A 12,257-nucleotide genomic window follows, 5' to 3' on the forward strand; every position below is an offset into this window, starting at 1 on the left:
GTAACTCCTAGAATGGAATGACCTTCCGAGCAACATCGCTACAATACAAACTCAATAACCCCATAATGTTATGTTAACTCTGTTATGTTCTCGTGGTTAATATCTGGTTACCTTCCTATGAGTTTTCCTTGTGTACAGTACCTCCACTTTCATTGTAGCTGATGTACCACGTTCAAATTCTTCGTGCATAAATTTCGTTGTATGTGTCACATTATCACGAGGTCATATTTTCTTTCTATTTTTCTGTACTAAAAGTTATATACTCGCGATGCTGTAACCCTTTGTTTTACCCCCCCCCCCCCCCATGTAATATCCCTCAAGGGACCTATGGAGCTATCTTGAAATAAATAGCGCACTAGCACTATTTAGCACTAGTCGCCCGCTAATTCTTTTCAACGTGGTGTCAGCTAAGCTGGTGCCGTTTGCATGCGCTGCTCACACCATCCAGACATCACCAAACTCCGGGCGTTCCACTCAAATGCAAATGCTCCACTCAAATGCAAATGCTCCTCTCAAATGCATACACTTTGCACAGTGTGCACTTTTTCAGGTGTAGGCGCGTGGACGCACTATGTTAAACAATCTGGCGAACGGATGGATATGATTCTCAGTTATGATATATACGAAGAAGCACAAGTTTTCCTATAGGGAAAATTTTTGTCAATCAGGCACGAGGACGGAAATGCTCAGGTCCGTTAGTCGCGTAAAATGGAGTTTTATGTAATCTTAGCCTGCTAAAATGCAATTTTACGCAATATTGAAAGAAACAATAAAAATGAAGAGCGCGTTTTAGGCATTTGCAACAAAATAGACACTAACACCGAAATAAGCACTTATAGGCGCAATATAAAATCAATGTTCCTATGTTCCCCAACACCCAAGTCGTGCCCCTGAACTGAAAATACACTATTAGGACTACACACGAACAAAGGCACAGTATATTCTTAGGACTACAGGAACAAAATAGGCATTTTCCTTGAAATCAGTGTTCTAATGATTAGTGGAATATGGACAACTGGTGCTGGTATCACTGACGAATACACGGTGATACGATTCAATTGATTCTATTGATGATACTTCGGGTTGCAGCTATAGGACTCAAGTTATGTAGGAGCATTCGTTGAGAAACATCTGCAGGCACTTGACGTTCTCCAAGTGGGCGGTGAAGAATTTGTCCATTGGACGGAGGGATCGCATCCATAGTGGAAGGAAATCCCACGTGCGCAGTACTGATGGAAGCACCTGGAGAGCCAGAAAGACATAACGCATATGCTTCACTCAACGTTACTCAATAATTTGTTAAATTGACTGCACATTATCAGTGTTCCAAACGTGAATTAGAGCTGGAAAAATTACACTGCGGCGCCGCCAGGTGTCTGGCCATTAATGGGACCTGCCTGTACCTGAGGCTCCACCCACTTTTTAAGGTATCGAGCCAATCACAGGTCGAAATAGAGCTGTCTATTATTACATCCGTCCAGTACTTAACCTCACCCTTATTTATTGGGTGCCACCATTTTGGAGAAATTCGATTGATTCGCATTGAAACAGATACCACCGGTGGTAGACCAAAACAAGGGATTTTACGCCCACTTTTATCAACGCCATCTGCATGGAAGAGGCATGTTGGGAAGGCTCAGGATTGCAGAAATGGTTGCTGGCAGAAGTGATTGGCCAGGAGAGCGGTGCAACCGCTTCTTCGTAGCAGACGACTGCCACTATGAAGTTTTAAATTACGTAATGCAAGTAGATGGAATCAAAAATGAGCAAAGATGTATGTATACATAAAACGCAAATGCAAAATCCTACGTATAAGGGTCGTCCTTCTTACTATTTTCTTGGTATCACGGTACCAACTAAGCCTAACGTTAGCGATGAAACATCCCATTTTCGTGTGAATAATGATGGCGGAGCGAAAGTTGAAGCTGATTTTGCGCATGCGTACATGAGGATATATACTCATAGTATGAAATTAAAGTACTCTGAATTTTTTGTCACGAAATCTCCGCTTCGCCGTTCCAAGCACCATCCTCCATGTTGGAGAAAATTTTGTCATTGCCAGACTCCTCCTAATGGCCAGACTCCCTTCGACATACACACTATAACGTACCTGAGGAGTTTGTACGTAATACTTTCGATGAGTTTCGGTGACTGCGGCCGCGACTCAGTGATGAGGCTGGCTATTGCAGCCAATTACAACAAATCCGGGGCGGGGCTAAAACGTGACTTACCCTATCCTAGGTTAAGACCTCCGCAGGTATTATGGAACAAGAATACACGAGACAGGTTATGAAGATTTTTCGCGTTTTCGAAAGGTTGTTTTGCTGGTGCGCCTGACATGCATTAAGAAAAAATAAACGAATAAAGGAAAACTGCACGCCCTGCGCTGAAAGTAAATTACCTCGAAGGAACTTATTGCGTTTGTGACATGAAGGGGGTTACCCTTTTATCTTTTAAGGTACGATCTCCAAAGTTGAGTTCAATGTCCTGAAACCGCCTATGTAAGCCATACTGAAAACTGAGATGTACTTTCCTACAGCTGCCTGCTACAGCGACGTAAAGAAATCTCGTAAGGGAATACTGTTTCGAACGATTTTCGAAGTTGGATCTTCCAAGACAGGCCGTACCACCTCAGTTGGAACTATTCTTTACCTATCCACTCTACAAATATGCCCGCTTGTGCTCTAATTACGACGGGCAGCAACTCAAAACTGACCCACGGATATTTGTCCTGGAGTACATTGATGAGTAGAACCAGGCAAAATAGCGAGATGGCAGTGACCATTGTGAGTACCAGGACGACGTCTCCGAGCAAAGAAATGAGGAGTACCGTGATAGGGAACACGAGGAACATGAGCAACAAGTAGAGGAGCACGAACCACCGGTAACGTCCACTCGTGCTCCCCATGCGCCTCGCCAGGAAGATTGGAACCCTGCATGTATGATGTGCATGAACATCAGACACCCGCGAAACCACACTAACGCTCGGTACCTGAGACATGGCAGAGGGTAGAATATGAGGATGCCGATGACGTTGAAGAAAGTGTGGCACAGTGCTATCTGAATAGCATCCTGCCGGTGGACTGGCGACCCTGCCATTGCGGCTATCAAACCCGTTGCCGTCGTGCCGACGTTCGAGCCCAGCGTGAGCGGATACACCCTCGTTATGTCCAGCAAGCCCAGGGCAGCGAATGGTAGCAGTGCGGATGTGAAGGCCGAACTGCTCTGGAAGATGAAAGTGATGCCACAGCCGAGAGCGATGCTCAGGTAGCCCACCAGCATAGACATGGGAAACGCGAAGTCCTTGTTGATGAACTGAGTGAGGACGCGTACCAATGGGGAGCGCGTCAATTTCGTCAGCACCTTGACTATGAAGTAGAAGGCGAGGAGGATGCTCGTCACAGAGAGCAGAAAGCACAGGATTCCAGTTGTAGTGTCGCCCAGGGCAAGCAGATTGAACAAGGACATGCCTGCGGCAGAAACATTTCACGTGTTAAATTCGCTCGGTCAGCCAGGATGGCGTAGTCACATGGAATCGCATCTCTCAAACGAGAATTGTGTAAAACGACATTATCATGGGTTGGGAAGGGTGCCGAGCCCGTAACGCCGGCCACAGCAGTCATGGCTTACACAGGGTGTCCCACCTAGCATTAACCAAAATTTTCAAAAAACAACTGAGTGCTGTAAGCAGTCGCGCATCGTAGTCGTGCATCCTAACACTCGCTGCTAAAATAGGAGTGAATAACGAACACAGCTCCTGAGATACACTAGAACAGTACCTGCTATGTTGACACGATACAGGGTGTTTCACCTAAAGTGATAAATAATTCTAACTGGCGACGTACTCGTCGCCATGCCAGTACTGGACAGCGGTTTCGGCCTTGTTGAGCCATCCGTTGAGTAGTACGGAGGCAGGTAACATTTGAGCGGGTGCCGTCAGGTAACCCGTGATTCCTCCTGTCAGGGTGAGTGACTCACCACTGAAAGCCCAGTGCAAAGCCAGTGAAGCGTGCGAGAAAAAAAAATAGCCGGAGCTCTTTGGCTGCACGTAGAGTATGTTTGTAAGTGCTGAAACGTCGCCATGCCAGTACTGGACAGCTGTGTCGGCCTTATAGGGCCATCGTCAGCAGTACGCAGGCAGCAACGATCGAGCGGGTGACGTCAGTCATGCAGTCATCATACACCAGTTTCCGCGGGTGACGTGACAAGGCCGGTGTGGGCAAAACAAATTAACAGAGAGTCCGGGACAATGAGAATAATGGGACACAGTTTGCCAGAAGTTACCATTCGACAACACCTGAATCAATCTGCAATTACATACGGCAATCGGGAGTCGCGTTCGTGTGGTTGCCCACACAACAATGGCGTCTTTTGTTTGTAAACGGAAAGAGGCCTTAGGCCTGAGTCGGTTCAGTGGCTCAGTCGGTAGCGCGTGCGACTGCTGATCTCTTGTAGAAGATCGCGGGTTCAAACCCGGCCGAGGACGGTGGCAACTTGGTGGAAAGGTACAAGTTGCTCAGACACGCAGTCTCCCGCGAGGGACGTTAAATGTGGTGTGCCGTGTGTAGAGATTTTTCGTCGCACGTTAAAAGAACCCTCACCCAGAACAGGAAGGGACCCAGACCTTGTAGGGAGGTCCCTAGGATATTAATGGTTTGTTGGGCAGGTGGGCAAAGGGAATCCACAGACTCGACCACCGTGACGTCCCTCATGACCACAGTTGTCTCGCGACGTAAAGCACCGAATTATTATTCTCTATTTAAAAAAAAAAAAGTCTAATGAGCCTGGACACCTTGAATATACAACTTGTAGCGACCCCATAAAACGCACATTAGTGCTTTCTACATCACATTATGTGACGATGTACACTCACATTTCTGTAAGCACTCTGTTCCATTTTTCTTGCAGCACTCCAAAAGGATGGTTCTGTTATTTGCTGCTGGATCTCCCAAAGCGATCAGTTCAAGTGTCTTCTTGTCAATCTGAAAATTGAATGAATACGATAAGGCGAGGTTTGTCCCAAATTCAGGAAAGTATATGACTTACCCGCACGATCAGCTTGACCAGCGGCTTGGTGAGGACTGACAAAAATTCTGCCTTCTGCACGCCACCCTTGTCCGCTATGAGCAGCAAGAACTTGGCCGAGATGACTTCTAACACATCTGCACAAATCGTCAGGGGAGGGGGTAAACAGCGCATGGAAGTGCAACCAGTTTTACTACTCAGTTGCGTTATCGTTTGCTACCAGAGCTCTCTCACAGCTGCCGTCCCTGTGGTTATTTGGAAAAACTTTGGCATATCCTCCTCCATTTCCTGTAGTGCGAAGTCTCATTATCTGTAAATCAGCAAGACTCTGGCCTTTACATTTACGAAGAAATTATCTGGTCCATGGTCAGATCCAGCTCGCCATGCCTTAAAAGCACAGCTCACCCTTCTGGCCACTGTAGCAGTTTCTGTAAAGCCCTGATTATATTTTCACAAATGACGCGAGAAGTCGGGTAGAATGTCGCCTATCGCGGTGAAACAGCCCCACACATTATCCAAACAAAGCGTTGTAGATTTGGTGCTGGCAGTTAACGGTCCTGCTATTGTGTCTGTGGAAGCGGATGCACGAGGTACACTCCAGGCAGCCAAGTGTTATCTAATCAACGAATACGGCTGAATCGAAGCAAATATATGGGAGTGGCATGAGAGAGCATGCTTAACATCTTCAGCACTGGGTCTAATAGCGGACGCTATATGTCCAAGCAAGCTACCGCGTGTATCGGCGACGTTTCGTGAATATTTGATGCCTTGAAGTGCAAGGGAACAAAACCTCTTTCACTTTCGAGCACCAGTGAGCGGCGATAAAGCTTTCTCTGCAGCGACCGCTATCAGGCAGTCTCCTATCCCATGAGTCACTCAAGTCGTAACACCCATGCGATGTCTGTTACTTAGAAGACCGCGCAGTCATGGTGCCATTTTGAGGGCCCTCACCTTGTTGCCTCCATTGTATACTTACGGAAAGCCACTTCGCACGGCAGGATGACGATGACTGTGAGCCAGTTGAATATATCATGAACTGTAGCTGCGGCAAAGCCCCGGCAAAACTCGTCTCGCCTCTTCACGTGCATCAGAGACACCATGGTGTTGGTTACGGACGTGCCCACATTGGCTCCCATGATGATAGGAACGGCATGACGCACAGAGAGCACTGTTTACAGAATTGTGATGAGCGTGAAGCTTTTCTTGGGTGCTCATCTTCCGTTTTGCGCTGTACCCCTCCCGCTTAGTGTGAAGCTCGACGTCATGGATTATGTGTATCGAAGAGCTTCATTGATAGTAATGTGCATTAAATGTTCGCAGTATGACACACATATAGCTACGGTCATACGTTTGTAACCTTGGATTAGTGGTAACGATAGCGAGCTTGTAGCGCAACAGCTAATGTGGGCATGATGAGGTAACCAGCATCAATGATACAATGTTGCAATGTCACGCGGCGCGGTGTTTAGACATTTGAAAAGGGGCAACTTACGCTTGTATAGTTTGACTGACAACTGTGCTTTAAAAACGATGAAATCCCCGTGCCGGGAAACAAACAAAAATACGACACAAGACACAGCACAGAGTGACGGTGACTCGGGGGTTTTTAGAGACACTCGGGTTTTGCTTTATCGTTTTTAAAGATGAAATATCGAGCAGCCCAATTTTAACCACTTTTCATAACGGTGTGCGTGGACAACTTGCCACGGCCAAATGAAAGTAGCCTCCCAATGGAAGGACGAGCCACAGACACTCACAGTTAGAGCCAACCATAGAGACCGTAAGTGATGTGGAAGACGATGAGCTCTGTATTAGTACAGTCACCAGGACGCCGGTCATGAGACCCACGATAGGGTTCTTGAGGAGCTGGGAATCTGACAGAGCACGTCCCGCCGTGCGGCCTCCAATCAGCTTGAATGATGCGCTTAACAGGTCAAGGGCCACCAGGAGACCGTAGATGGCGGCCACCAGGATCAACACGGATGTAAAGATAGTGACGTACCTCAGTTCTCGTACCTCTGCAACGGTGGAAGAACATTCGATGCCTCGTGCGCAGAGTTTCAAGCCGTGCAGTACAATACCCCATTCACACGGGCTAATTTAGTGTCACTTTCGTAGAGTGCACTCGCCGCAACCGAATGTCACTTTCGCTATGCATGCTTGGAAGAACACATGTAGGAAGGAAACACAGGAGCTACCGTTCCGCCTCTTTTCCGTTGGGACGGGCGTGCCAGTGACAGGGGTGCCCTCCGGTACCGGCGTCTACTTTGCGCCTCCAGGGGGACAAGTGGGAAATTTGCGCCCCCATGGTATTTTTGCTCACCGAAAGGTCTATTATGCGCACCTTTAGACGGGCTGAGGGGGAGCAGTTTGCCCCCCCCCCCCGTAAACGCCGGCACTGGTGCCCTCCGATAATTTATTGCTCCGTAGACGAAAGTGCGCTGGACGAACGCAATGCATTCTGGACATGTCATGGTCACACCTCACAGCAAATGTTAACGCACACGTGACCTTAAGTCTAAACCACATGCAACGATTTTTGAGAGCGATCGTCGCTCACGGCGACGTCGCAACAAGCGCGACGAGAGCTTGTCGCGTCCCGAACCACAAGGTGCGACAACGCGATGTCGCGTACACTGTACCCAGGCGCACGAGCCGTATGCCTGCTAACACGACGTTGATAAACGTGTACAAAAGAACTAAATATGATGACATGTTGGCTCATACATTCCTTATTACAAAAGCACGCCTTGTGCCGACAGGAATTGGGGGGGGGGGGCGTATTCAATACTGACAGAACAAGAAAGCAGCATGTCTGTCGGTGCCGTAATGGGCATCATGACTAGTTCACCATATCATGATTGCGTACCCCACTTCGGTTTCTTCTTCGTTTGACGCGTCATAGCCTTTGTCGCCGCTTTCAGTTTTTTTAGAATCTTTTTTATTTTTGTACAATCGTGTTCTTATTTGAGGCCGACATTACTCTGCAGAACGCCATGATTGCACAGATTGACGTTTTTGCCAACACCTTTTTGCCAACAACTTTTCGAAAGAAGCGCGTTCCTGACGCCACTGACGGTATGTCGTGATTGGTTCCCTGCGCTCTGCTTTCCGTGTGGCGCGAAGCGACCACGACAGAAATCTGGCCGAGACGGTCACTTTCGACGTCGCGAAGGAAGCACAGCGTTCGGCAACAGATCCGTCGCGCGACGCGAAAATCGCGCTAGTTGTCGCTCCATGTGGTTTAGTCTTAAAAAAGATGGTGGCGCTCGTGACCGCCGGCCAAACCGTTTCTGATCCATGTCACCCCTGTGGTGCCAGCCTCCGCGTTGCATTTTGCGATGCTCCTCTGTACCATGTGACCGCTCATGTGACCCCAAAAGCATGGCGGCTCCCATCTTAAAAAGCATACGACGCGAGCTGCGGTTACCGTTCAGGTATCAGCGTTGTGTTGGAGTTTTATTTCTGTGTGTTCGGAGGTTTACTCTATTACAAGACCAGCCATGGTCTCCAGGACGAGTATGCAGGACCAGAAACATCACGCGTGGCAGCGGTGACCACGTTTGTGTTTGTTACTCAAGCGGTAAAGAATACCATTAATCAATCTCGTACAGCAATGAAGGAAATCAAATGAATCTCACTCTCGGATCGCAAACGAATGACTCAAGGTCATTCAACCATGCACAGAGGACCGAAACTTACGAATGCAATGTTATTACCCGACAGAGCAGCTTTCGGTTGAACGAGAGCCGCGGCCGGGACAGGACCACGTTACCGTTACGTTGGTTCCGCGATGGTGCTCACATTTTAACCGAAACTGCAAAACCGAAACTTTAGAGAGGGTCACGTGGTGGACAAGTAATGGCGGCTTTCACTCGAGCGACCGCCAGAGGGGTCATAATGAACGGTGGCAAGATTTCTAGGCATGCGCCACAATTCTGTCATACGAATGTTTTTCTTTCGTTAAGGACCTTCCCGCAATTCTTCCGATGTTAAACCAACTAAACAATTGGCCTTAAATATGTGCCACAACAAACATGGCCGCAGCCATATCGCCAGCCTGTGGAGTTTTCACAGAGTGTTAACGAGAGTAATTTCATTTTCTTTCCTTAAATCAAATAAATAAAATACTTAATAAAATAAAAATAAACACCACTAACATACTTAATAATAACACTAATAAACACTTATTAAAATAGTTAAATAAATAAAATAAGCACGATGTTGAAAGTACCTCTTTAAAAATATTGTGGTTCCCAGGGGCTTTTGCTTTATCTCTTTTTGCCTGTACCTCTCAGAGCCTGCCTTCCAGGCTACACACTCTGTCCGTAGAAGTGGAGCGAAGCGAAGTCAAGTGAGTTCCCCAAACTCAATAAATCGTTTGTGCACGTACTGCAAAGTGTCACTGATGCCGTGTAACAGCACACGAATGACACTGCACTCACAATGCAATGTGTCACTTGTTGAAAGTGACAAATTACTCCGTGTGACAGGGGTGTTATATCATGACAGGTAAAACGTGCGCAACAGATGGCAGCTAGAGACGAATGTAAAGTAACTGTATTATGCGCTTCGCTTCGCTTTCCAAAATAAAATATATAGGACATACCAGGCACCGTAACAGATGGAACATCCTCCAAGGCGGGGCGGGGCGAAGTCTTTATGGGCACGACTAAAAATTAGAAACAGACACATCAGTGATATCGTTATACACAGCTGCTGAACATCGGACGGCAGTGCTGAATGACGATGAGTAGCTTAGCTTATGAATCTTGGAAGATCACACGCAGGAGAGCCCCGCATTTTGAACACCGTTTGATGCTGTTCTAGTGCCAGGAGCGTGTGGCATAAACGCTACACCAGGTCATATGGGGATGTGTATGACATGACAGCGCTAGCTTCACACTTCATGACTGATGATGTACATCACTGCGAAGGGTTGCGCCACAAAATACTCTCGGCACACCATGCTGACCAGCAGGATTCAACAGACTTTCAACAGAGAAAACACAGGATGATGTGCTGTCCTTGTTGAGTGCCTCGTTTGGTTGTTTTAGCATTTTTTAAGATTGCGTAACCGTTCGTGGCATCAATGATGCTTGCTACCACTTGAACTGCTGGTTTCTTTCGGGGACTGGATGCGTGCTCTAAACAGTAATAGGAAGGATTTAGGTTTGTTATGGCTTTGGGGTGCTGAGCTTAGAGTAGTTAAAATAGCAAAGAAAAGACGTGGCGAGTTCCATCGTGAAACTCTCTACAACCGTTCCCTGCAGCAAACGACCTTCTACTTACCATCAGAATTAAGAGTAGTAGCCGACGGCGCCGGTGCTAGCTCAAGTCCCGTCGGTGACCCCACAGCCTCTTTTGTTCCTGGCACCCCACGCGCACTTGAGTCCCGTCGTGGCTCCTCCGCGCCCTGTAGTTCTTGTGACCCTCGTGCATTCTGTGCCCTCTCGGCACATGAAGCCTCTCGTGGTTCTTCGGTACCTTGTGGTCGTAGTCCACCTGCTATCTTGGGTGTTCCTGGGGACTCTTCAGCCATTACGATTCCTTTCGATCCTTGTGCTCCTGGACCTGGTGCGCTTTCTGCACTTTGAGGGCACCCTATAGCTTCAGAGCCTTGTGGTCCTCGAATGCCCGACACATCCTTCCTGCTTAAATCACATGCATATGATTTTGTACGTAATCCTCGCATATTTGGGTCTGAAGCATTTACTACTTACCTTGCAGCTTCTTGCTGAACTTGTCCAGCATCTTCTGAACTTCCGGGTTGAAGCTCGTGAACTTCATCTTTTCGTTGCGTTTCTGCGGGACAAGGCATATATTTGTTTGTTCATTGGATAACGCTTGCCCTGCCATTAAACCTAATCATCGCTCATACTTTTCTGCTCAAGAGGGAAAGCTTGGGCGTTCTGTTCTGTGGAGATTTCCCACATCCTTTATGAAGAACCTCAAACGTCTTTTCGGTAGTTACACAATGCCCAGCGGTATTGTCGACGTCAGTTATTTCTTGTGCACTACGGCCACACACTTTTACCATAATGATTTCGAAAAACAAACGAGGATTCTCTTTCCTCCACCCCGCCATGCACAGATGATCTGCGCAGGAATGGCGTACTGTGTGACACCTGATGGAAACTTGCGAAGCCCAAGACTTTGGTGCTCTTCTATGTCTTCACCGCAACGTGACCCATAGGCTAGTCACAAATGACGGGAAGAAAACTCCTATCAACGTAAAAATGCCGCGTGCGTAGCTCATGTACCTGAGGAACACACTAAACATTATGGCCCATGGATTATGTATAAAAAAAGAGGAAAAGCGCACGAACAAACGAAACGAAACGAAATACGAACGAGGTACGGATGAAGCCTGGTTTCTCATGCCCGTGGGTGACGTTTTTGATATTCTGCTATGGTTTTGATCGGAGGCTAATGCTTTAGAAAACTACTTTATGGACTGGCATTAAGTGGCATATTAAAATTAAAACGAAACCATAAAATGGATTGGCGGTATCGTCTATACGTTTCCTCGAAGCGCGGTTATGAACTCCTGGAGCGGCAGCGTTTCAAAAAGAGGTCCACCCTAGACGGTGGTCAGAATACAAACATCTGACAAACTTAGCGTCCCTCCATAGCTTCGCCCTTTACTGACTGACCTTAATAACTAGCGTAGTACTGGTGCCGATAGCGTTCCGTACCTTTACGACATCATTGTACCACTGATGGAGAAATGCAGCACAGTGGGGCCCGTACGATGCGAGAGAGTTTGAAAATGAAACAATGATTGGAAAACTTACCTGCCATTCTCCTTTCACTGTGGTATCTGGAAACCACAATCGAACGAGAGAACCACTACAATGAAACGCTAGCACGCACAGCACGCACGGCCTCCTCCTCCTCATTCTTCTTCTTCAGCCAGGAGGGCAGTGGCCGCTAGCCACAAGGGGCGATTGGCCAGGGCAGGTGATGGTGTTGCAGTGCGTATGCGTGTGACAACGGCGAGCCTTTTCACCGTCACCACCACCATCACCGCGTGTGGTAGTGCTTAAAGGAGTACAGAGGGCCATCAAAAAAAAAAAAAAAAAAAAAACAGATTAAGGCGTCAGATGAAAGTGTGTGTGTCATTATACGGAATAGCGCGACAGGTTTTGATGTGTGCAGTTCGTTTCCCAGAAAAAAACTCACATAAACATGGCTCCGCGAGTTCACCCTTAACTCGCCACTCCAGGTAT

General features: G+C 47.5%; 1 protein-coding gene across 2 annotated transcripts; it reads right to left on the reverse strand.

Annotated features, from left to right (window-relative positions):
• Positions 1-915: 915 nt before the first annotated feature.
• On the reverse strand, positions 916-11,911 carry LOC135375475 (sodium-dependent phosphate transport protein 2B-like). 2 transcript variants are annotated; one of them, XM_064608172.1, is made up of 11 exons: positions 11,823-11,911; positions 10,749-10,830; positions 10,318-10,676; positions 9,635-9,697; positions 6,783-7,043; positions 6,002-6,193; positions 5,047-5,162; positions 4,874-4,982; positions 2,993-3,470; positions 2,717-2,933; positions 916-1,242 (listed from the first exon to the last, which is right to left on the reverse strand). In XM_064608172.1, the coding sequence occupies exons 1-11, from the start codon at positions 11,827-11,829 to the stop codon at positions 1,099-1,101; spliced, it is 2,028 nt and encodes a 675-aa protein (XP_064464242.1). In that variant the 5' UTR covers positions 11,830-11,911; the 3' UTR covers positions 916-1,098. The 2 variants fall into 2 exon arrangements, with proteins under 2 accessions (XP_064464242.1, XP_064464241.1); XM_064608171.1 differs by having other exon boundaries at positions 10,318-10,679.
• Between the last annotated feature and the right edge of the window lie 346 nt (positions 11,912-12,257).

The sequence above is a fragment of the Ornithodoros turicata genome, unplaced genomic scaffold, assembly GCF_037126465.1.
Source record: "Ornithodoros turicata isolate Travis unplaced genomic scaffold, ASM3712646v1 ctg00000864.1, whole genome shotgun sequence".
In the NCBI taxonomy this organism is placed as follows: domain Eukaryota; kingdom Metazoa; phylum Arthropoda; class Arachnida; order Ixodida; family Argasidae; genus Ornithodoros; species Ornithodoros turicata.